General features: G+C 38.3%; 1 protein-coding gene across 1 annotated transcript in view; it reads left to right on the top strand.

Annotated features, from left to right (window-relative positions):
• SYTL5 (synaptotagmin like 5) overlaps window positions 1–21,497 on the top strand; it is a 209,135-nt gene that overhangs the window by 169,012 nt on the left and 18,626 nt on the right. The window contains exons 15-16 of the mRNA XM_036306003.1: window positions 12,984–13,192; window positions 14,246–14,390. Of these exons, the coding sequence (XP_036161896.1) occupies window positions 12,984–13,192; window positions 14,246–14,388 (352 nt within the window). The 3' untranslated portion in view covers window positions 14,389–14,390. The remainder of the gene's footprint in view (window positions 1–12,983; window positions 13,193–14,245; window positions 14,391–21,497) is intronic.

Below are 21,497 nucleotides of genomic sequence, written 5' to 3'. Positions count from 1 at the left end.
GCCCTTGGCATTTTAATTATGATGTGTCTTGGTGTGGTCCTCTTTGGATTCCTCTTGTTTGGAGTTGTCTGTGCTTTCTGGACTTGTAAGTCTATTTCTTTCACCAGGTAGGGGAAGTTTTCAGTCATTATTTCTTCAAATAGGTTTTCAATATCTTGCTCTCTCTCTTCTTCTGGCAACCCCATGATTCCGATGTTGGCATGCTTAAAGTTGTCCCAGCACTCCTTACACTATCTTCATATTTTTGGTTTCTTCTTTTCTTTTTGCTCTTCTGGGTGTTTTATTTCTTTTCTCTTCCTGTATTTCAAATCATTGATTTGATTCTTTGGATCCTCTACTCTGCTCTTGAAGCCCTATATATTATTCTTTATTTCAGTCAGTGTATGCTTAATTTATGACTGGTCCTTTTCCATTTTTTTTTTTTTTTTTTTGCATTCTCACTAAGATCCTTGAAAGCCTCACTAAGTTCCTCAGAGGTTTCTAGAAGATTCCTGAGTAACCTTTTAACCATGGTTTTGAACTCTATATCCAGTAGTTTGCTTTCTTACATTTCTTTCATTTGTGACATGTTTCTTTGTCTTCACATTTTGGCTGCTTCCCTATGTTTGTTTTTATGTATTGGGTAGCTGCTAAGTATCCTTGAATTGATAGAGTGGCCTTGTGTTGTAGGTGTCCTATAGGACCCAGGGGATCAGCCTCCCCAATCACCTCAGGTGGACACTCTTGGTGAACCCCTTTGTGAACTGTGTGCAGTTTTGTTGTAGTTGAGCCTTGATTGCTGTTGGTGTCACTCGGAGGAATTGACCTCCAGGCCAATGGCTGTGAGGACCAGCTGCGACTACAGTGGGAGAGCTGCTGTTCAGGAGATACCCTTATGGGGCAGGACTTGCTTCAGTGGGGCTTTGGTGCTCACTGAGTCTGCTCCTTGAGTGTGTCGCTTATGGATGGGAAGAGTTGTAATTCGGTATGATCCCACACTGACCACTGGTACACTGGCTCGTGGGTCTCCAGGGAGGTGCAAAGTCAGCCACTGCCTTGGGCCATCCAGCATGTGCTACAGAGAAATCTGCAGATTCCTCCTCTATGTATCATGTTTGGAAGTGTTCAGACGAGGCCCAGCTGTGAAGCAAGGCAGGCTGGTGCTGGTGCCAGTTTGGGGGTCTTTTATTGATAAGTTTGGGGCTCCCTGACCCAGCTGCAGCTTATTTAACAAAGTTTTAGTCAGAGAAAGGACAGACCATTCATTTGCAAAAGCCCCTGCACACAACTTGGGTGGGGTTATAAATTGGGTAAGGCGGAGTCTCAGGGAATCACCAGGGCAGAGCAAACAGAAATGGCTGCCAGTCAGCACTGCACCAAAGAGGTCTCAGCAGGGAAACAATGACTACTGCGAGTACCTCCATCAGGAAGAAAGCCACCCGGTATTCCTCCCACATTGTCAGACTGTCCAGTTTCTCCTCATATATGTCTGGGTCCCCAAAAGCCTCGCCTGGCACTGGACCTCAAAGGAAGTGGGAGCTTATAAATTCAGTTCATGTTTCTGGCCTTTTAAGAGGAGCAGCTGGGTCTCCAGGAGCCTGTGTCACTCAGCCCCAATCTGCACTGGTTTTTATAGTCCATAGATCTTACTGCACGTAGGGACTTAATTCTCCAGCTCTGGGACCCTGGACTGGGGGGGTCTATTTGGGGCTGGGAGTCCTTGCTCCTCCAGACAGCCTCTGCTAAGGCAATCCCCTTCCTGATTAAAAAAGCAGCACACACAAGTGCTGGGTAGTCCATTCTGCACCTCCACACCACCTACTGGTCTAAATGTGATTTCTTCTTTACCTCTCTAGTTGTAGTACTTCCACTCAGCCAGCTTTCCTGTGGTTCTGGGTGATAGTTGTTCTGTATTTTAGTTGTAATTTTGATGTGGTTGTGGGAGGCAGCAAGTACAGGCATTTACCGCCAACTTGGTCCCTGTCATTACAAATCTCTTTCTTGATAAAAACTCTCAGCAAAGTGGAAATAGAGGGATCATACCTCAACATAATAAAAGCCTCATATGACAAATCTGCAGCAAATATCATACTCAATGGGCAAAAAGTAAAACCATTTCCTCTAAAAACAGGAACAAGATAGGTATGCCCATTTTCATCACTCTTGTTTGACATAGTACTGGAAATGCTAGCCATAGCAATCAGACAAGAGGAAGAAATAAAGGGCATCTAAATAGGAAAGGGGGAAGTAAAACTGTTATTATTTGCAGATGACATGATACTGTACATAGAAAACCCTAAAGACTCTATCAAAAAACTACTAGATTTAAAAATGAATTATGTAACAAAGCAGGATACCAAATTAATACCCAGAGATCTATGACATTTTTATACCAATAATGTACTCTCAGAAATAGAAACCAAAACAAACAAATAAACAAAAAACACACACACACAACAACAACAACAATCCCATTTAGCATTGCAACAAAAAAATTAAGAGATTTAGGAATAAACTTAACCAAGGTAACACACCTGTACTTGGAAAACTATGGGACATTGGAAAGAGAGATAAAGGAAGATATGCACAAGTGGAAGAATATATCATGCTCATGTGTTGAGTGTGTTTCCTTCCACGACCCACGTGGAGTAGGGTTCAGTACCTGAAAGAGGAGCCGCACAACAAATGAGAGAAAAAGACACGAGATAATTTTGCAATATTGGAGGTCCAGGCAGGCAAGTCCAACTCAAGGAGAGGGACTTCCACCCATGCTCAGGCTGCTCCAATCTTTTATTGATCCGGAGTAGCCCTTAGGCAGGCGACCCGCCATTAACAGGCAGACTAGCCCATCAGCAAGGATTTACATAATAATAAATGGGGGAGTAGTTTCAGCTCTGGACAAACAGAGGTGGCGCCTAGCTCCGAGCTTTGCTAGGGCTTCAAAGGCACCCAGCCTTCGGGGGGTTTCGGGGAGTTCTCTGTCTATGCTTATCAGATAGTGAAGGCAATAAACAGTTTCCCACACTCATATATTGGTAGAATGAACATCATTAACATGTCCATACTACCCAAAGCAATCTATAGATTCAATGCAATCCTTATTAAAATGCCAACAGCATATTTCACAGACCTAGAACAAACTCCCCAAAAATTTATAAGGAATTTTAAAAGACTCTGAATCATCACAGCAATCTTGAAAAAGAAGAACAAAGTTTAAATGATCACAATACAAGATATCAAGTTATACTACAAATCCACTGTACCCAAAACAGCCTGGTACTGGCACAAGAACTGGCATATAGACCAATGGAACAGAACAGAGACCCCAGAAATCGACCCAAGCTATTTTGCTAAATTAATATTTGACAAAAGAGGCAAGGTCATACAATAAGATCAAGACAGTCTCTTTAAGAAATGTTTCTGGGAAAATTGGACAGATAACATGCAAAATAAAAAAATGAAATGAAACCAGCAAGTTACACCATACACAAGAATAAACACAAAATGGAAAGAAGATTTAAATGTAAGACTTGAAACCATAAAAGTCCTAGAAGGATCCATAGGCACCAAAATCTCAGATATCCTTCATAGCAATATATTTACAGATACATCCCCTAGGTCCTAGGAAAATGGAAACTAAGGAGAAAAAAAACAAATGGGACTACATCAAAATAAAAAGCTTCTGCACTACAAAAGAAACCATCAACAAAATAACAAGAGAGCCCACTACATGGGAGAACATATTTGCCAATGTTATCTGTGAGAAGGGGTCAATCTCCAAAATATATAGGGAACTCATACAACTTAACAAAAGAAAGACAAAGAATCCAATTAAAAAATGGTCAAAGGTTTTAAATAGACTTCTCCAAAGTGGACATAGAGAAGGCCAAGAGACATATGGAAAATGCTCAAAGTCACTAATCATCCAAGATATGCAAATCAAAATGAAAATGAATGGTTATCATCAACAAATCAATAAACAAGTGCTGGCCAGGATGTGGAGAAAAGGGGACCCTAGTACACTGATGGTGGGAATGCAGGCTGGTGCAGCCTCTGTGGAAAACAGTATGGAGTTTTCTCAAAAAATTAAAAATGGAACTTCCATTTGACCCAGTGATCCCACTTCTAGGAATATATCCCAAGAAACCAGAAACACCAATCAGAAAGGAAATATGGACTCTTATGTTCATAGCAGGGAAATTTACAATAGCTAAGATTTGGAAACAGCCTAAGTGCCCATCAGCAGATGAGTGGATTAAAAAACTGTGGCACATCTTCACAATAGAATACTATACAGCTGTAAAAAAGAAAGAACTCTTACCATTGGCAACAGCATGGATGGACCTGGAGAGCATTGTGCTAAGCGAAATAAGCCAATCAGAGAATGATAAGTATCACATGATCTCACTCATAAGTAGAATATAATGAACAACATAAACTGATGAACAAAAATAGATCCAGAGACATAGAAGAATTGAACAGACTGTCAAACCTTAGAGGGAAGGCAGGGGAGGGTGGGTGGGTGGAGATCAACCAATTAACTTGTATGCATATATGCATAACCCATGGACACAGACAATAGGATGGTGAAGGCCTGGTGTGGGGGGCAGGGGAGTGCTAGGAGAGGTTAATGGGGGGGAAACGAGACATAATACTTTCAACAATAAATATTTTTAAAGTAAATTTTTAAAAGACCAATAATAAGAAGAAGCAGATGCCTGATAAGTGTTCGTGCTTGAATCCTGGTCATACACTCTTTCTCATATTAGTGAGATACTTTATTTGGATCCTGATATTTGCAATTTGCCTCACCAGCACCACCATCCAATTCAGGGTTCTTTCTTCTAACTGCCCGATGGGATGTGGGGGATGAGGGGATGGCTCCCTGCTTATGCCTCATTGTGGCCTTGCAGAGGTGACTTAACATCACCTATAATTGTTTTAACTGTATTATGTTGAACATTTATTAAGCAGAGATAACAAAGAACATATATAATTTTTTAAAAGATAGTAACTTTCTAGTAAATTCTTTCCCTAGTTGCACTTCAACATTGAAATGATTTTAAAGCAGGGTTGGGGAATGTCCAGCCACCGCAATCATTTGGTCTGGTCCTGCCAAGGCATTAGGGGTGAGTTAATTAAATGTTTGACCAAATATAGCATGCTAATGTTTAAGTTGATAATTTTGTGTGGCCTGCAAATGATGTTATATATATTCAAATGGTCCTCGGCAGAACAAATGTTCCCCACCCCTGTTTCAAAGGGACCTCAGATTTTTTAAAAAGAGCCTGAAAGAGCAAGAATAGACCCTTCTGTAAAATTAATCATTATAAAACATATTAGTTAATATTATCTCTGTCTGTGAGCCATCATAATAGTGGCTTAAACAAGACATGTTTTTTCTCTTGCATGTAAACAAAGATTAAAGGTAAGGTACCTAGGGCAGGTGTGGAAGCAAAATGATAATCAAGGACCTAGGTTTCTTCTTTGTTGTTATGGTGTCTACCTTATGTAACAAGATAACCAAATTCTATCTGGCAAAACACTTCCCAAAAGTTTCATACAAAACTACTTCTTGTATCCTATTAGCCAGAACTTACTCACATAACTGTATTAGCTGCATAGGAGACTGGGAAATGTAGTGTTTCACTGGATAATCTTGGGCCTAACTAAAAAAAAAAAAAAAAAAAAAAAAAAAAAAAAAAAAAAAAGACATTCTAAAGAGAAGAATAAGGAAAGAATTAATATTGAGAGATAGGTAGACTCTGCTTGATATGTAAAATGAAATCTTAAGTATAGCAATGTATCTTCTTTTTGTAAGGTCATTTGTTTTGTGGAATTTTTCATGTTTGTTTGATGTACTAATTCCATACCCATAAGCCTTTTTCCCTAAAGCCTGCTCCCTGATTCATTAGGTACCTAGACCCTCATTTTCCATTATGGTCAAACAGTGTTTTCGCCATAGTAGAGAAGGCCTGAGGTACAAGTGTTTATTTGAGAAGGGATTCCAGGAAGTGCGAGTGAGAGGAGAGAAAATGACACAGGGAAGCTAGTAAAAATATGTTAGTAGGCAGTTTACTACTATGGGCAATTTGGGCTCAATTCCACTTGGGAAAGCAACAAGGAACTCTGAATGTACCTTAAGATTGTGCCTTCAAGAGAAAGGTAAGCTGTTTGGACTTGTTCACCAATTTCCAAAACTTATTGAGGGTTGTTCCCAGAGACACTAAATCCTTAATAATCCCAGAACTCCCTGCACATAAGCTGAGCCAGCTCACACCAGAGAAAGTCCTTACTTGGAAAAGCCATGAGACACAGGCTCCTGACGTGGGAACTGCTCATCCTGACTTCAAGTCAACTCAGAAGTGGGCCAAACAGATAGGAGATAGGACATTAAACAGTGTCTACTACAGGAGGTATTTTCATTTCAAGATGAAGGAAGGACCAAAATAGGATTAGAATAGTGAGTAGCAGGAACCAAGATGGCGGCATAGGTAAATACCAGTACATGCATTCTCCCATAAACACATAAAAATTACATTCTAAAATCTGGCTGAATGGAAGTCCTACAACTAGTGAATTAAAGAAGAAAGCACATTGTGACTGGTAGGAGGTGTGGAGGCATGGAATGGGCTTGTCCAATACCCACAGCTGGCGTGTTTTTTAATTGGGTGAGATATCTTGGCTGGGCAGCAAATGATTCCAACCTACACCAGGTCCCCAGCCCAGGGTTCTAGTGTTGGGAAGAGAAATCTCCATAACTGCAAGCTATAAAAACCAGTGGGAATTGTGGCTGAGTGGCATGGAAGCTGCTGGAGTCCCAGGAGGCTGTAGTTCCTCTTAAAGGGCCTGTGCATAGAATACTCAGCCTCACTCCCATTGAGCTCTAGCACTTGAGTAGCAGCATTAAAGAATCCAGGAACATATGAAGAGGAATTAAATTGTCTGGCATCAGGGAAAGAACTCAGGGATAGTTTTCTCTCAGACAAAAGAGCTAGGACCTCCTCCTTACAGAGCTGAAAGGCTGGTGCCATATCTTGAGACTCCATAAACCTGAACCACACTGTTCACCCCACCTGGTGATTTCCTGAGATCTAGCACTACCCAATATGAAGCTTCATCCAAGTTGTTTGCAGTGTCTTTTTTATGGTCTAAAGTTTTGCATATGTCTCCTTTTTCCCCAATTGACCCCCCCCCCCCCAAGCCATTCCCATGCTAGGCAAGCCCCCACCATCCCAGTGGCAGAGTCCATTGGTTATGCTCATATGCATGCATACAAGTCCCTTCGTTGCTCTCCAACCCCCCCTACCATTTGTTCCTGGATCTATTCTAGTTCATCAAATTATGTTGATCATTATACCCCACATATGAGTGAGATCATGTGATATTTATCTTTCTCCAACTGGCTTATTTCGCTTAGCATAATGCTTTCCAGTTCCATCCATGCTGTGGCAAATGGCAAAAGTTCCTTATTTTTTATAGTAACATAGTAATTCCATTGTGTAGATATACCACAGTTTTTTAATCCACTAATCTGCTGATGGACACTTGGGCTATTTCAAAATCTTAGCTATTATAAATTGTGCTGCTATAAACATAGGGGTGCATATATCCTTTCTGATTGCTGTTTCTGGTTTCTTGGGAAATAGTCCTAGAAGTGGGATTACTGGGTCAAATGGAGGTTCCATTTTTAATTTTTGAGGAAACTCCATACTGCCTCCCACAGTGGCTTCACCCGTCTGCATTCCCACCAGCAGTGCAGGAGGGTTCCTTTTTCTCTGCATCCTCGCCAGCACTTGTCCATTGTTGATTTGTTGATGATAGCCATTCTGACAGCTATGAGATGGTTCCTCATTGTTGTTTTGGTTTGCATCTCTAGGATGATTAGTAACTTTGAGCATGTTTTCATGTCTCTGGACATTCTGTATGTCCTCTTTCAAAAAGTGTCTATTTAGATCTTTTGCCCATTTTTTATTGGATTGTTCATCTTAATTTTGTTAAGTTGTATGAGTTCTTTGTAAATTTTGAAGATTACACTCTTACCTGAAATAGCATTGGCAAATATGTTCTCCCATGCGGTGGGATTTTTTTTTTTTTTTTTTGCTGTTTTGTTGATGGTTTCTTTTGCTGTACAGAAGCTTTTTATTTTGATGTAGTCCCATTTGTTTATTTTCTCCTTAGTCTCCATTGCACTGGGAGCTATGTCTATAAAGATATTGCTACAACATATGTCTGCTATTTTGCTATCTATTGAGTCTTGTAGGATTTTTATGGTTTCCCAACTTACATTCAAGTCCTTTAGCCATTTTGAGTTTATTTTTTGTGTATTGTGTACATTGGTGATCTAGTTTCATTTTTTTTTTTTTGCATGTATCTGTCCAAATTTCCCAGCACCATTTATTAAAGAGACCGTTTTGACTCCATTCTATGCTCTTGCCTCCTTTGTCAAATATTAATTGAGCATAATGGCTTGGGTCAATTTCTTGGTTCTCTGTTTGGTTCCATTGGTCTATATGTCTGTTCTTGTGCCAGTACCAGGCAATTTTGAGAACTGTGGCTTTGTAATATAAATTGATATCTGGTAATGTGATCACTCCAACTTTGTTCTCCTTTTTCAGGATTGCTGTGGCTATTCGGGGTCTTTTTTTTATATTCCAGATGAATTTTTGGAGAGTTTGTTTTAGATCTTTGAAATATGCCATTGGTATTTTAATGGAGATTGCATTGAATCTGTATATTGCTTTGGGTAGTATGGACATTTTAATGATGTTGATTCTACCAATCCATGAACATGCTAAGTTCTTCCATTTGTTTATGTCTTCCTTTATCTCTTTTTCAATGTCCTGTAGTTTTCTGAGTACCGGTCTTTTACTCCCTTAGTTAAGTTTATTCCTAGGTATCTTAATTTTTTTTTGGTGCAATGGTAAATGGGATTTTTTTTGTTTGTTTGTTTCTCTTTCCGTGAGGTAATTATTGGTGTATAAAAAGGCCATAGATTTTTTGGGTGGTAATTTTGTATCCTGCTACATTGCCAAATTCATTTACTAAGTCTATTAGTTTCTTGATGGAGTCTTTGGGGTTTTCTATGTATAGTATCACATCATCTGTGATTAAGGACAGTTTTACATCTTCTTTTCCAATTTGGATGTCCTTTTTATTTCTTCTTCTTGTCTGATGACAATGGCTCGCACTTCCAGTACTATATTGAACAGGAGTGGTGAAAGTGGGCATCACTGCCTTGTTCCTGTTCTTAGGGGAAATGAGTTTAGTTTTTGCCTATTGAGTATGATATTGGCTTGTAGGTTTGTCATATAAAGCTTTTATTATGTTGAGGTATGACCCCTCTATTCCCATTTTCCTGAGGGTTTTTATCAAGAAAGGATGTTGGATTTTGTCAAATGCTATTTCTGCATCAATTGATATGACTATGTGATTTTTATCTCTCAATTTGTTTATGTGATGTATTACATTTATTGATTTGCAGATATTGTACCATCCTGCATCCCTGGAATAAATCCCACTTGGTCATGGTGTATGATCTTTCTAATGTAATGCTGAAACCTATTTGCTAGAATTTTGTTGAGATTTTAGCATCTATGTTTATCAAGGATATTGGTCTGTAGTTCTCTTTTGTTGTGATGTATTTATCTGGTTTGGGATTAAGGAAATGCTGGCTTCATAGAAAGAACTTGGAAGTGTACCTTCCTATTGAATTTTTTGGAATAATCTGAGGAGGATAGGTTTTAGTTCTTCTTTGAATGCTTGGTAGAATTCCTCTGTAAAGCCGTTCTGACCAGGGCTTTTGTTTGCTGGAAGATTTTTTTTATCACTGCTTCAATTTCTTTGGTAGTTATTAGCCTATTCAGGTTTTTTTATTCTTCTTGATTGTGTTTTGGGAGCTTGCATTTTTCTAACAATATGTCCATTTTGTCTAGGTTGTCCATTTTGTTGGAATAGAGCTGTTCATGGTATTTTTCATAATCATTTGTATTTCTGTGGGATTTGTTGTTACTTCACCTCATTCATTTCTGATTTTGCTTATTTGGGTTCTCTCTCTTTGCTTCTTGGTGATCCTGGTTAGAGGTTCATCAATCTTGTTTATCCTTTCAAAGAACCAGCTCTTGGTTTTGTTGATTTTTTGTATTGCTTTTTTGGACTCTATATCGTTTATCTCTGCTCTGATCTTTATAATTTCCTTCCTTCTACTTATGCTGGGCTTTTCTTGTTGCTCTCTTTCTAACTCTTTGAGTTGTAGGGTTAGATAATTTATTACTATTTTTTTCTTGTTTTTTGAGATAGGCCTGTAGAGCTATGATCTTCCCTCTCAAGATTACTTTCACTGTGTGTCCCATAGATTTTTGATTGTTGTGTTTTCATTGCCATTTGTTACAAGGATGCTTTTTATTTCCTCTTTGATCTAGTTGGCAAACCAATCATTGTTTAATAGCATGCTATTTATCGTCCAGGTGTTTGATTTTATTTGTTTTTATTGTAGTTGATTTCTAGTTTTATGCCATTGTGATCTGAGAAGATGCTTGATCTAGTGAGTCATTTAGGATTGATGTTTCTTTGCTTCTTTTATGTTTAGAGGATTTGTCCAGTGGTTTTAGTGGGTTACTAAAGTCCCCTACTATTATTGTATTACTGTCAACCTCTCCCTTGATATCCTTCAGAAGTTTTTTTATGCATTTTGTTGCTCCTGTATTGGATGCATATATGTTTACCAGAATTATATCTTCTTGTTGAATTGCTCACTTTAGTATTATGAAGTGGCCTTCCTTAACTCTTCTTATGGCCTTCATTTTGAGGTCTAATTTGTCAGATATAAGTATTGCTACCCCAGCTTTTTTTTCCATTTTCATTTGCCTGAAAACCCTTTTTCCACCCTTTCACCATCAGTCTGTGTGAATCCTTTGTTCTGAGATGGGTGTCCTCTAGACAGCAGTTATGTGGAAAATGTTTTCTTATCCACTCAGCTACCCTATGTCTTTTGATTGGGGCATTTACTCCATTTACATTTAAAGTTATTATTGACAGGTACTTCTTTGTCCCCATTTTTATTCTTTACTCCTGTGTTCCTTCTTCCCTTCCTATTTCTTTTTACAGAAGACCCTTTAGCATTTCTTGCATTGTAGGTTTGGTTGTAATAAATTCCATTAGTCCTTTTTTGTCTGTGGAGCTCCTGATTTCACCCTCAATTTTGATTGATAGCCTTGCTGGGTACAGTATTCTTGGATTCAGACCCTCCTTTACAGGAGTTTGTATATTTCATTCCATTCCCTTCTGGCCTGTGTTTCTGTTGAGAAATCAGTTGCTAGTCTGATGAGGGATCCTTTGTAGGTAACTTTCTGTCTCTCTCTCTGGCAGTCTTTAAGATTTTTACTTTGTCATTAGTGTTTGCCAATTTAATTATAATGTGTCTTGGTGTCGGTCTTTTGGAGTTCATCTTGTTTGGGACTCTGTGAGTTTCTTGGACTTGTGTGAGTTTTTTCTTTCCTATATCAGGGATGTTTTCTGTCATTATTTCTTCAAACAGGTTTTTTAGTCCTTGCTCAGTTTCCTCTCCTTTTGGCATCCCTATAATGCAGATGTTGTTTCATTTCACTTTGTTCCAAAGTTCCCTTATGCTCTCCTCCTATTTTTTAAAGTTTTTTTCTAGATGCTGCTCTGCTTGGGTATTTTCTCCTACCTGGTCTTCTTGCTCACTGATGCAGTCCTCTACTTCTTCTAGTGTACTGTTGATGCTTTCTATTGAGTTCTTTATTGCATCTATGTCATTTTTTTTTTCATTTCTTCTTGGTTCTTCTTAATTTCCTCTTGGTTCTTACACATATTGTTGAATTTGTCTTCCATCCCTTTCAGTGACCTTATGACTATTGCTCTGAATTCTTTTTCTGACATATTGCTTGCCTCCATTTCATTTACTTCCTCTTCTGTGATTAACTCATCTCTGGGTGTCTGGTTATGTAGCTCTCTCTCTCCTTTCTCTAGGCCATATCTGACCTTTCCATCCATGGTTTGCCTCAACAGCTGTGTTTAATTCACCTATTCCAGTGGGATGTTATTTGATTTAGCTGTTCTTTCTATCTGCTCTGTGAGAAGGTGTAGGGCTCATCCGCATATTTGCACCACTTTGTCTGCCTCTTGACAGGTTTTTTAGGTGCCTTCAGTTGGGGATGATATAGTCCAGGTGTTCATGGGTTTGTAGCTGAGGCAACTGGTCCCTGGGCATTGTGGTTGTAGGGTCCCATGAGGTATCCAAGGTCTCCCCAGTTGAAAGTAAGGCTGGGCTTCAGATCACAGCCACTCTCCCCTTCAAGATGGTGCAGTCTCTGTGGCAGAGACGGCTGCTCTGGGAGAGATTTCAGCAGCAGTAGAGGCTGCCCAGCCAGGGGAGCCCAGTACGACAGTCCTTTGGAATATAGCTGTCCCTCACTCACAAATACATATACTCCCCAGAAGTCCATACACTTTCCTTTTGTTCTCTCACTCACACACTATCTTGCAGCCTGCCATCTCGTTGGCAGCCATCTTGGATCTCTGCTGTGTCTTTTTTGTATGAATGGCTCAGCCTTCAGAATTTCCTAAAGTCTTTCATGCAAGTAGCAGCTGGACTCAGTGTGCCCCATACCTCTGATAAATGGGCCCACGCCTGGCACTAGCAGCAGCTTGCCAAGATTCACAGCTTGGTCTCTCCTAGGAAACTCTAAGCCCAACACAAGTAGCAGTCATCTGCAGATGACTCTGTAGCTCATGCTTGGTGGCCCCAAGTATCCTAATAAAAAGAAAAAGAGAGTGTGGGAATTTCAATATTGCTCCACCTAAAAGAAATAATAAACCATCCCACTAAGTAAATCCAAATTTAGACATATAAGAATCTGGAAGAGAATATCCAATACACATATCACAAATACACACAGCAGGAATTATGGGAAATATTTCAAGGATGCCATTTTCCGCCTACTGTCTCACTGATGGCTTGATTGCATTTTTTTTTCCTGCAGCTACCTGCTCCCTGATGATAGAAAAGTCACCAAGCACAAAACTCTGGTAATAAAAAGGAGTGTTAACCCTCAGTGGAATCATACTTTCATGTTCTGTGGCCTGCATCCCCAGGATATAAAGAATGTTTGCCTAGAACTTACCATCTGGGACAAGGAGGCCTTTTCTAGCAACATCTTTCTGGGAGGAGTTCGTTTGAATTCTGGAAGTGGTGAGGGACTCGGGAACCCTGATTTGGTCTGTGACTCTGCATGGGGTTTAGGAGTGGTTCCTGAAGGTGTGATATGTAGTAGGTATATATTTAACTTCAGCACAGCTGACTCCTTAATTTCCACAGATGTCCCATGCCTTTAACCAATGATCTGTTCATTTTTAAAATAAATATACTACTTCACAACTTTACAGATATGTCCTTCAACTAGAAGTTTGGGATGCATAATTTTTATTTTCATTCTTTTCACAAAGTATAATTTACACTTTAAGTGAATTTCAACTGCTTTTTTGGGCCTTACTTCAGGTTTTGCCCAGGAGAGGATCACCAGACAACACAGACTCTGTTAGGAGAGAGGATGTCCAAGACCAACTTTATTTCGTCCTCTTCTCATCCCTGTCCATAATTTGCAGCCATTACTCACACTAGTTAAAACAAATAATTTTCCCTGAAAACTAACATCTGATGTTTTGCAAACAGACCATGGAAACACACCACAAGACACAAGTATATGGGGAAAATTATAGTAGTGAAGCACATGCAGACCCCAAACTCAGTATTCTGTAGCTTGGTCCAGACATACGTGTTCTGCATGCACCATGGTCAACATTCCTGTTAAGAATAAACCCACCCCTATGATGATCAACTTATTATAGATTAAGGAGAGCCTAGAATATCTATACCAGTAAAGTGAAAACTCCCCAGATCAAAGAACTGGAGTTGTTAGAAAAAAAGAGCACCAGAGCCTTGTTCAGTCTTTTATTCTGTCATGTAAACTCAATCCAGATGAACTAGCTCTCTGCAAACTACCAAAGTGGGGAAGAAAGGAGCTACGAATACCATTTCTATTGTTTCTCATCATCTATGCAGAACAGAGTAGTGCAGGCTGTAAAAGCTATATTTCACTCAACACCATTCACTAGATATAGTTAGTGAGAACAAGTCAGTGAAGGGCTCTGTAATCAAAAGGCCCCCTCAGAGGTTACTAAATATCTTCCAGAAGACCAAAACATTTAATATGTGAAGAGTAATATTTCTATTTTCCTTTTTAAGGTGTGAGCCATGGGAAGACTGTGGATTGGATGGACTCACAGGGGGAAGAACAACACCTTTGGCAGAAGATGGCCGACAATCCTGGGACTCCTGTAGAGGGTATACTCATGCTTCGTTCCAGCATGGGGAAGCGTCAGCTCTGAAGGTACCATTCTCCAAAATGAGACATCCTGAGACTGTTTGGCTGTCATTTTCTCCCAGTAGCAGGCTTGGGTCCTGAACTTATTCTTCCCTGGCATTTCTCACTTGAGGGCATTAGGACATGAGGGGAGAGATATCAGAGTGATGAACATGTAGGGTCTTGCTGAAAGTCTAAAAAAGCATGTACCATTATATGTCCGTGGCCCATGGACATCTTGATTGGATGATAGAAAGTGTACCACATTGTTCTGTCAACAAGCAAATTGTGTAATGATTATAGGCTTTACACCATAAGGGAAATGGTTGGTGCAAGCTTATTTGACACTATAGTTCTCTTGGGAATCCCACACTTTTTCTAGTTATTAGTTACTTTAGGTTTCCTCAAATGGTTTGAGGGAAAATGGGGCTACTCAGAATGTAGATCACTTGAAGAGTAAGAAGAAGGAATACTGACTACCCTTTCCTCATCCTGGGAATCCCCATGATTCAAAGAAGGTATGTGGGGATGGTTGCTGAGGCCAGGGAGTTGCCCTGTTATTTTAGCAATTATGTGGCTCACCCAGGTAAGTTTTCAAGTTTTTCTATCGTGACTATATAATTTATAATCTAAATAAACCCACCTTTGATAGTGAAGGAAGCTAAATTAATATACCAGAATGACAGATAAACCAAGATTGACCTGGGGGAATTTGGATATAGGGTCACCCTAGTTATGACCTACCTACAGAGTTCTGTTGCAAACATATATTTTATAAAATGTTCTAAGCCATTATTTGAAAGGGAATAAGAAATAATGTATACTGGGAGCAATGTTTTCATCATGTCTATTGATACTCCATTGGTCAAAGGAAGTCACATGGCCCAGCCCAAAATCAAGAGGCAGGGAAATACATTCTGCTCATAATGAAACCTTGGGGAGAGTGAGGATGCAGGAAGGAATGAAGAATCATGGCCAATAGTTCAATCTACCATACTTTCTGTCACCTGGAATTCCAGATGCTTAACCAACCAAACTTAGATGCAAAGGTTGTTAAAGCTGAAAGGTACCTCAGACCTGATTCCACATTTTTCAGATTCCAAGTCTGAACCCAGAAAACTGAAATGACATGCCCACAATCATATAGAAGCTGTGACTCCTGTAGAGGATTAGGACTTAAATCCAGCATGTAACTCCTAGGCCAGTGTTCTTTCCACTGAAGTCCTTGGCATCATCCTATGCTTATCATGGTGGACAGGAACACATAGATGAAGGAAAGTGGAGCAAATTCTCATTATTTACCTATGAAAATACTCCACCTAGTCTTTTTCTGGAGTCATATTTTAGCCCCTCCGCTTATTTTTTCATTTGAATTCATATAAAATCCCTAAGAAGATAGTAACTGATTTTTAGTAATAGGGAAACTAGAATCATCTTCTGGTTTATTCTAGCTCAATTCTCCATATTCTAAATTTTTTCTTGAATATGGAAAGCAGATTCAATAATATATTTAGTATTATTCTTAGAGAATAAGCAATCCATTTTAAATATTATTTAAAATAGACTAATTCTAAAAAATTGAAGTTAGTGGTCTAGTGAAGCTTAGTACATATAGTATATTTTTTTGAAAAAACTCACACCTATATCTCTGTCACCTTTCTTGAAAACAGAAAACAAAAAATTTAAAATCATCATTTTCTGTATTGGAAAAATAGTCATCAAACTTGATGTGATTCATTCTGTCTTCAAAGGCATTTTTAAGGGAGGTGAAAGGGTGATGATGGCAAACTCTGGAGACATCTCTAAAGTAGACAAATAAAGTGGATTTCTTCACTAATAATGAAAGTGGAAAAGTAATATAGTCCACAATTTATATCTTGAACTCAAGACAAGCATGAACATTTTGTTCAAATCTTCACCACATTTAGAGCAATTCACTGTATTTTATAAAAACCAACATCTAACTAGGCATTCCCATGATGCAAAACTCAGGTATACATCAGAAATCTGTTGGTGTTGCTCTCAGAAATAAAAGATAAGTTAATCTTTAAGTCACACTTTTTTTTTTTTTTTTACTAAGTATGGTGTAGAAGTACAAAGAACATTTTTAAATAATGGTAATACATGTGAATGAAAACAAATTCAAATAATTCAAAATTGTGAAAAGTAAGTCGTCCTTTCTCCCCTTGCATATCAGAATATATTGACAGCCTCATTCTTTTTTATGGCTACATGGTAGTACATTATAGAGATACATCAGATTTATTTAACCAATCCTATCAAATGTCATTTTAAATATGGTTAGCTAAATTGTCTATGTTTAGTGGCTTTTCTAAGCAGTCTTTTCTTTTCAAAAATAAATACTTTGAAATTAAAAATGAGGGGTGTGTGTGTGTACGTGTGTGTGCACAAAATGTAGCAATTTAACTTTGGGTTAGTTATCCTACAGAGATAGATACATATGTGAGAAATTAATATGCATAGAGAATTTATTGCAAAAGACTGGAAGCAACTCCAAAGCCTTTTGTCATACATGTGCCTAATTTTTGTTTTATTAGTTACTCCCTCTCCTTGTCTCTTAAAAATTGTTAAATGTTAAACATTCGATTCTTTGCTGCTTGTTCTTTCTTTTCTCATCACTTTCTATACCCTTTCAGGCATTATTATGTATTGTGCTGTCATGGTTTGATGACCATTTATATGCTTATGACTTCAAACTCACTTCTCCAATCCAGATCTTTTCTCTCAGACCCAGACCCAGATCCAAGATCCAACTGCATGTATGGCATCTCCACCGAGATAATTTATGTTTCCAACATATTCAAAACTGAACAATCTACCCTCTCCCTTGCATCCAGGTTTTTCTGCTCCAGTATATCCTGATTCAGTACCTGGTACCATCATCCACTCAGTTATATTAACTTGGCACTGGGTAGTGATCTTTAATTTATGCCTTGCCATGAGGCAAACTCAATCAGGAAACCAAATTGATTCTACTTCCTAAATATCTCAAAATCTTGCCCAGTTCTTGCCATCTCTATGCCAGCACACTAGTCCAAGCTACCATCCCCCTTTTCTATGATTATTAAAAGTCTCCTAGCTGCTATCTATGTAGCCACTCTTATTCTCCAGCAATCCATTCTTCATACTATAGCCAGATTTAACCAACATGTTATTTTTAAAATGTTTAAACATGCAGAAAAGTTGAAATGATTTTACAGTAAACATTCTTATACCTACCAGCTAAATTCAGCTACTACCATTAATTGTATTTGCTTATCATTATCTATCTGTCCATCCACTGAGTGTTCTTTTAAAAATGCAAATTGGATCATGCTTAAAACGCCTTCATGACTTTTCATTCCCCTGAGAATAAAATCCAAATTCTTGCCCATGGCCTGCCAGTCCATGCATATGATGGTTGCTGCCTTCTCTCCAACTTGTTGCAAGCCATGCCTCCCTCCCCTTCCCTTTAGTCACACAGTGCACTTATCTGCTTCTCAAATGTGGCAGGTTCTATCCCATCTCATGGCCTTTGCAAATAATCTTCTTCTCTTTTTTTTTGAATAAATAAAATCTACTTTATTGCTAAATAACTTCAGGTAAATGATGTCCTGTCTTCTAAGCCCATTAACTTCAGAAAGTTTAGTCATAACACAAAAATGACAAATAGTGCTGACCACATCTTTGAACTTCCAGTGTGTCAATAACAGCATTATCCCAGCATTTTTTAGGTCAATGGAGTGAATTAAATTTACAAGAGATAAACATTTGCTTCATTACTGAACTGTCATAATTCTGGATACCTTGACCTAGAAGATGAGGTAATAGAATAAGGAACTGAGCAGGGAGTAGACTATTTTTAAAACCTTGTTCAAAGACATAGTCATATTTCAGACTCACGATACGTGTAATGTGCATGGATATTTCTTGCTGTAATGTGGTCTGATTGGGCATTTCTAGAGAGGGAACACTCAAATAACAGTAGAAGGGCCCAGTACGTTTCAAATTGTTCTCATCATGGACATGTCTTCCTTGCAGTGAGTCGAATTCTGCTTCCTGTAACTATACTCGCTGATCTTCATTCTTTCCTCTGAAGCTAATTCTAACTATTCATGTGTTTATTTTCACATGTGATGTTTACAGACGTATTTAGTGAAAAAAAAGATCTATTGGGATACTATTGAGATCATGACAGATGATAAGTTACTTTAGGCACAATATAGTTATAATGTACCTGTTCTCTTTTTTAAAATTGTTTTATTGCTTAAAGTATTACAAAGAGTATTACATGTGTCTCCTTTTTTTCCCGCCTTTGACAATCCCCTGCCCTCCCCTACCCCCAAGTGTCTTATGTCCATTTGGGTATGCTTATATGCATGCATACAAGTCCTTCGGTTGATCTCTTACCATGCCCTGCTGTCCCCCAACCCTCCCCGGCCTTCCCGCTGTAGTTTGACAGTCTGTTCGACGCTGCTCTGCCTCTGTATCTATTTTTCTTCGTAAGTTTATAATGGTCTTTATTATCCATAAATGAGTGAGATCATGTGGTATTTTTCCTTCATTGACTGGCTTATTTCACTTAGCATAATGCTCTCCAGTTCCATCCATGCCATTGCAAATGGTAAGAATTCCTTCTTTTTTACAGCAGCATACTATTCCATCAAGTAGATGTACCACAGTTTTCTAATCCATTCATCTACTGGTGGGCACTTAGGCTGTTTCCAGATCTTAGCTATGGTGAACTGTGCTGCTATGAACATAGGGGTGCATATATCCTTTCTGATTGCTGCTTCTGTTTTCTTGGGATCTATTCCTAGAAGTGGGATCAAGGGGTCAAATGGGAGTTCCATTTTCAGTTTTTTGAGGACACTCCATACTGTCTTCCATAGTGGCTGCACCAGTCTGCATTCCCACCAGCAATGCAGAGGGGTTCCTTTTTCTTCACATCCTCTCCAGCACTTGTTGTTTGTTGATTTGCTGATGATAGCCATTCTGACAGGTGTGAGATGGTAACTCATTGTTGTTTGTATTTGCATTTCTGGGATGATTACTGACTTTGAGCAAGTTTTCATATGTCTCTTGGCTTTCTGAATGTCCTCTTTTGAAAAATGTCTATTTAGGTCCTTTGCCCATTTTTTTTTTTTTTTTTACGTATAAACAATTTCAAACATGCCTTTATTTTCCATAAGGACTCTGATTTTAATCCAGAAATGTAAATATCTCTGGATCTGAAGATTCAGTCTTTATATGGGGCTTAACAAATGATTTCCCTCTTTGATAGTAGATGCCTCATTGCACTAAAGGGATCAGAGGTCCTGAGTTCAGACTAGGAGAGTTACATGAGTGTTACTACCCGCATGTTAGAGTTCAATAGCAATGGGCAGAGCCCTGGATTAGAGATATATTGCTTCTTTATCAAGCTTTAGAGCCATGGCACAAGATTCAAAGTCATTTAGAAAAGATGAGTGATGACAGAGTCCTCCTGGGATGCCAAGACTGAGGTACCTACAAGTGGATAATGCAAAAGGAGGAATAAAAGGTGGGAACTTTGGGAGAAGTTAAGGGATTAATGTTAAAAGGTCGGAGACCCACTCCTGTTGACAAACACATATTACTTTAAAAACAGGCTCACCATTTTCATTAATAAACAGCAACTGGTATAAACAATCCATGCAAATCAGGCTTAATAAAAAAAATCAATTCTCATAAAGTAGTAGGTAGATAATACTCTCCATTGATATAAGTGGCCATTGATATAACCAGAAAATTAAAAAGCTTTAGAAGTATTAGACAGACAACTTCTTACTCATGAGAGGCAATTATTGAATGTTATGCAACAGAAAAGTTAAGTGACTAGTATCGTTGTGCTCATTAGTCTTTGTAGGTAAGACAACTTTTTCCCACCGTAGTTAATAAAACAGTCTATATTGCAGGAATACATGGAAACACAATAGCAGCACATGAAGTCGCTTATGACTAACAGTTTATGCAGAAAAGTGCAAGGTTTTTCTGCACATTTATCTTAGTAATAAGAATAGTCTTTTCTTAGTGGCTCATTTAAAACAGGTCACATTTTGTGTTCACCATTAATTTATTCAGAATTTATTAGTGAACCAAAAGTTTCACTGTTCCTCTTGAACTAAATTAGAGATAATATATTGCTGTTCTGACCTGCAACAATTTCAGTTATTCTTTTATGAAAAGCACCTTAGTTTTTTTCATTCAACTTGCTTGTACGTGAGAACTTTAAAACTTTTCATAATGAAATGTGGAAAATCTTTTCTCCTTTAATATTGTGCTATTGCCAGAATGGTTAATTTAATGTCCTCCAGATTATATTATAACATACACATTACTATCCACAATCTTAATAAGTTAATCTTAACTTTTTGCTACAATATAATTCAAAACAGGTAAGTATGTGATTGTTAACCAAACACATTCATACTGTGCTATGAAAAACACCCATTTGGTAAAGTTTTCTAAGAAAATCGTTTCCATATCTAGAACTTATTTTCAAACTGAATGCATAAAGAACTGCTTCAAACGGCTCCCAAGTTATATTGAATGTGAAGCTACCATAAACAATGTTAGTAACTCTGGAGAATATTCTTGGTGTTATGCCTGTGTCAGGATTTATAACATAGTGGCATGTCGCTTTGAGTAAACATCTTTTTTTTTTTTTGTATATAATAGTAATTCATTAAGAATTTTGCTTTTTCATTCTATCTAAAAAATTGGGAACAAATATTCCTTCACTCTGGGCCTCTGTAACCCAGTGCGCATGAAAAGGCAAAGGCACATGCTGCTTTCCTCCAGGGCCCACACTTTCCACCAATAGCAAACCTCCCTTTATTACAGATATTAGAACTGGACTGCCACATGGGCAAGTCAATCAAGAGGGCTTAGAAGACAACTGCCTTTGCCCATTTTTTTATTGGATTGTTTATCTTCCTTTTGTTAAATTGTATGAGTTCCCTATAAATGTTGGAGATTAAACCCTTATCGGTGATAACATTGGCAAATATGTTCTCCCATGCAGTGGGCTTTCTTGTTGTTTTGTTGATGGTTTCTTTTGCTGTGCAGAAGCTTTCTATTTTGATGTAGTCCCATTTGTTTATTTTCTCTTTA

The sequence above is a fragment of the Myotis myotis genome, unplaced genomic scaffold (assembly GCF_014108235.1).
Source record: "Myotis myotis isolate mMyoMyo1 unplaced genomic scaffold, mMyoMyo1.p scaffold_m19_p_4, whole genome shotgun sequence".
Lineage (NCBI taxonomy): Eukaryota > Metazoa > Chordata > Mammalia > Chiroptera > Vespertilionidae > Myotis > Myotis myotis.
This window is presented reverse-complemented; position numbering and strand designations above follow the sequence as displayed.